Source organism: Etheostoma cragini, chromosome 12, assembly GCF_013103735.1.
Source record: "Etheostoma cragini isolate CJK2018 chromosome 12, CSU_Ecrag_1.0, whole genome shotgun sequence".
NCBI classification, from domain to species: domain Eukaryota; kingdom Metazoa; phylum Chordata; class Actinopteri; order Perciformes; family Percidae; genus Etheostoma; species Etheostoma cragini.
In genome coordinates, this window is record NC_048418.1 from 199,147 (window position 1) to 204,128 (window position 4,982).

At 40.8% G+C, this 4,982-nt stretch overlaps 1 protein-coding gene across 1 annotated transcript in view; it reads left to right on the forward strand.

Moving 5' to 3' along the window:
* Positions 1-3,869: 3,869 nt before the first annotated feature.
* LOC117953901 overlaps positions 3,870-4,982 on the forward strand; it is a gene marked incomplete at its 3' end in the record, with an annotated part of 2,237 nt that continues 1,124 nt past the window's right edge. The window contains exons 1-2 of the mRNA XM_034887322.1: positions 3,870-4,220; positions 4,331-4,653. Coding sequence (XP_034743213.1) covers positions 4,166-4,220; positions 4,331-4,653 — 378 coding nt within the window. The remainder of the gene's footprint in view (positions 4,221-4,330; positions 4,654-4,982) is intronic.

Below are 4,982 nucleotides of genomic sequence, written 5' to 3' on the forward strand. Positions count from 1 at the left end.
CTCAACAGTTGAGCTGTTCCTGTCCAGAGTAACAATGTACAGTTGACATTTTCCTCTGTCTTCTCCTCTCAGTCTCATGAACAATGTTAGTCTAATGGCTTAATGTTCTCTACTTTTTCAGGATTAATAGCTGGAGACAAAATCTCTCCTGTAGAAGATGAAGTCAGTAAAAGAGAAGGAGAATCTGTCTCACTCAGATGTGACTATGAGACTAATGAAAACTATCTTAGACTCCACTGGTACAGACATCATTCAGACCTTCAGGCACCTCAGTTTATTCTCTGGAAAGGAGCAAGAGACTATAGTTATGAATATATCCCAGATAAACAGAAATATGAATCCAAAACATCAGAGGAATCGACTGAACTGACCATAAAGACACTAACCCTGGCAGACACAGGTCTCTACTACTGTGCTCTAGAAACACAGTGATACAAAGTGTAGAAGAGGCTGTACAAAAACCTGAACGCAGATATGGGACCACTCTTCAAAGAGGAGGGAAGTGGTATTCAAACCCCAGATTGATATCAGATGGATTCTGATTATTCCAGTTTTATCAGAGTCCCTGTGGTTCCAGCTGCTAGTGTAACACTGTGGGAGGACTCACATGAGCAGCAAATCCACATCAATGATAAACCAACTGTATGATGGTTCAAACACAAGTCACCTCAAAAAAGATACTTGGACACTGACTTACTTACTAAATCCTCTTCAAACCCTGAGGACCATTAGACCATGATGAGCTCCTTCCATCCAGGCTGTTCTGCATCCCAAATAGGTCACATACATGAGTAGAGAAATGCAGACATCAAAGAAAAATTCCACTAATGGTTCTTAAAACAAGAATTTTGTGAAAACAGGAGTTTCCCCAACAACTTCAACATATTTGCACTTGACCTCTCATGGATACAGAAGATCAGAAGATACTAAACTTTCTCTCAATAACCAAATAACATTCTGAAAAGTGCAAAAAAAAATAATGTTGCAAAATTCTTGCAATATGTATAGCCAATCACCATGAGAAGGCCCTCTTTTTCTTTGTGTTACCCGTCCAAAACTGGATTCATGGCAGCTAGACATGCCTGATTCAACACTCGTTGGCTCTTTGACATGAATTCCAAGTTGTAAGAATGAATACATTATCAAGAATAGACAGATACCACTTTACTTATATCGAAGTTCGTTTTTACTTGTGAACACAAGGAGATAGTGTAGTCCACACTACAGAATCATAAAGAAAATGCCCATCTGGAAGCTCTCAACAGTTGCTTATTCATACAAAGTGGATGCTAATACAAAGTCCTAACAAAGCTGATGTTGTCAGTTTATCTCATTGGACCTGCTCTGCGATGTAAGGTGTTGTTTAGGCCCCTCGCTGCCATGAAACAAATTAGCATTGCAGATTGAAAACGTAGCTGAACTTGAATGGCCTTCATTTGACTGAAAGTCCTGCCAAACATCAATTTTATTGCTCACAAGTTCCATTTTCACTTTCTCACAGCCTACTGCTTTGACCGCTGCACCTACATAAAAACCATCCCGTAATGAACGACAGAGGCATTACGTCGACCAGCGTGGCGCATGGTTCGGCGCATGGTTCGACTGAAACTGAACTGTCAAAAAGGCCAACATTCAGCCAAATCCGAAGCCCAGTCCTGGATTTGGGAACATCCCTGATGAACAGGTAAGCATTGAAAGGTATTTTATGCACAAAGGTTTTATTGCACTCAAACCACCCACATATGCCTTAGCAGTTTTGCTGCGGATCCAGATCCTGCTGAGCCAGCTTGTGCAGGCCATGCACAGAAAGCGGGACCCTGTTCCTCCACCCCTGGACTAGACAGTACACGGGTTATGGATAAAGCCACCCCCAGACTTTCTTCTACTCACATACTGTACAATATTTTACATTTACTACTTTTTAATAACAATTCTGTGCTATATCATTACTTCACACCTGTCATTTTTAATATTGCACACTGTTACTTATTTATTTTATTTTATTTTATTTTACCTTTATTTAAACAGAAAGAAAACTCATTGAGATTAAAAATCTCTTTTCCAAGAGTGTCCTGGCCAAGTTAAGCAGCAGCACAAACAACAAGGTTGCAGACATATAACAAAATACATATATCATAAAAATAAAACATAAAACACTTTATACTGTTAATAAATAGTGAATAACAAGGTCTTAAAATATCTAAATTTCAACAATAGTGAATAACAACAAGGATCATCAGAATAATCAATCATAACATGTACAGCCAGTGTGTTCAGCCTCCATGTCATTTAAAAGTACTTTAAAAGCAGCCAGTGAAACCATCTCCTGAAGATTCAGGACAGTTTGCAGCTGATTCCAAGCATAGGGGGCCGCGTACTTAAACGCCCCTTTTCCTAATTCAGTCCGGACTTGAGGGACTTATAAAAAACAACCAAGACAATTTATCCTGTACATTCCTGCCTTCTTCCTCTGCACCCTGTGACAGTGTCACCATCAGCTCTGCGGGACCAGATGCATCCCAGTCATTGGCATAAGCTTCTCCATGACTCTCAAAAAGATTATGCAAAGCAGAGCAGGTCAGAACCATAGATATCCCCAGTTTGTTTGTTATCATTTTCATCTTTTGATGAGGCAACGGCTCATTCTCTTCAGTCTACCAAAAGCATTTTAAACAACATCCCGTGTCCTGGAAAGTTTCTTGTTGTAAATCTGCCGTTCTGCTGAGAGGTGTCCAGTATCATTGAATGGTTTTAAACGCCAGTTCTGCAAGGGATAGGCAGAATCCCCCAGGATGTAGTAGCCAGCATTAACCCCAACGATGTTCCTGGCGGAAGCAGAAAAGTAGTTGCCACGGCTCGCTGACTCCCACAATTGGGACAGTCTCAAAACACAAGCATCATGGAAGCTGCCAGGCAGTCCCCCAAACACGTTCCAGAGAAGTCCATCAACACCAACCTGAAGAATGATGGGGTGCCACCTCGTAAGGTTGAAATCATGCCGAGAATCAAAAACAGCACACCTTGGACGTCCTCCATTGTGTGTAGCATTACAGACTGTAAAAAAGAAGGTGCGTAGCGGTTGTGAGTCACGTTGAAAAATACGTCATGGCAGTTTCCTGCTGCGTTGCTATGATGACCAGCCACGCTGAGGCGGGACTAAACTGCAATGGAAAACAGACGCACAGTGCGTTGAGTTGCTGTTACCAGCAGTGGATGAACACCATATGAGTCCATTTCTTTAACTGTCTATGTGTAACACCGTGGAAACTGTAAGGTTAGCCAGAAAAACACGGATTGACACTGACGTTAATTAATTTTATCTAACTATTAAACAGTATAATGCAGGTTAGATTGTAATAACTATAATAACGATAACAAGTGTATTATCATAGAAATATTAACATTATGGTCTCGCATACTGCTAAAAATGTATTTTTAGATGTGGGTGTGTGCAATAAATGATACTGATGTTTAATTTGCATTTCTCTATAGCCTACAATATGATCCATTTCTCACTATTACAATGTGTTTTACAGTCTGGCTCATTGGTTGGAAAGGTGCAACCATAATTCCCTCTAATCTGCAACAGCTGTAAAACAGCAATATTTTACAGTCAAGGGTTGAAATATTAATTCTCAGGTTACCTTTAATCTCCTGGTAAATATTCATGGGGACGTAGCGGGGTCACAACAGTTACCACCTTTTATACGTTCAACAACAAAGGCAATCGGCACCAGTTGTAATAAAGGAACCATGTCAGCTAAAACTTTTAATGATGACAATGTGCAGAAGAACTAAGAAATGAGAGAGGACCAACATGTGTGTAGTGTAAAGTTGTCAGCAGGGGCAATAACCCAGGGCTGTGAATGAGCCCTGTCACTGTGATCAGGTTCCTCCTTCTAATCCACCAATTAAGGGCCCCATCTGGCACCAGGAGCAGCTACAACGTCCACCAGAGGGAGACACACTCTGTTAACCTTCAATATGATGTAGTCTAGAATCACTTTACCTTAGAAGTGTAACTGAGAGAAGAGAAACTACAGAGCTACGAGGAGACGGAGAGACTCAGGGAGGAGCTGAGCTGTTACTGAACTATAGAAGAGAGAGGAACTTCTAGATTCAACAGAGATCAATACACACACCATCAACATTACCTTTATTCAACATGCTGCCACTGCAGCATTGGGGGTTTTCTCTGATGTTTCTCTCCATCCTCACAGGTATGTTATATTAAGACGCTGTAATCCCTATAACATCTTAATGTGGATTATTTATGGAGTATTAATTGAGTTTAATACAACATGAAATAACAGAGTTATGTCTTCTTCAGGAGTCAGCTGTGGACTTACTCCATCAAAGAAAGCAGAGAACAGTTTAGAAGACAGCTCTGTGACTCTGTCCTACAAATACTCTGAAATGTCATCTAGTGATTATTTCTTCTGGTACCGACAATATCCAGGAAAACCACCAGAGCTCCTCATCTCACACTCTGCTTCAGGACAAGTAGGAAACGAATTAATCCCCGGACTGAAGATTGAAGTGAAGGACAAAATAATCTATATGATCATCTCCTCAGCTAAACTGTCTGACTCTGCTGTGTACTACTGTGCTCTGAGGCCCACAGTGACAGGAAACACCAAAACTCTGTACAAAAACCTTTGGAGCAAAGACAACACAATACTCCACAACGTCCACCAGAGGGAGACACACTCTGTTAACCTTTAATATGATGTAGTCTAGAATCACTTTAGCTTAGAAGTGTAACTGAGAGAAGAGAAACTACAGATCTAGGAGGAGACGGAGATACTCTGGGAGTAGCTGAGCTGTTACTGAACTATAGAAGAGAGAGGAACTTCTAGATTCAACAGAAATCAATACACACACCATCAACATTACCTTTATTAAACATGCTGCCACTGCAGCATTGGGGGTTTTCTCTGATGTTTCTCTCCATCCTCACAGGTATGTTACATTATGGAGGA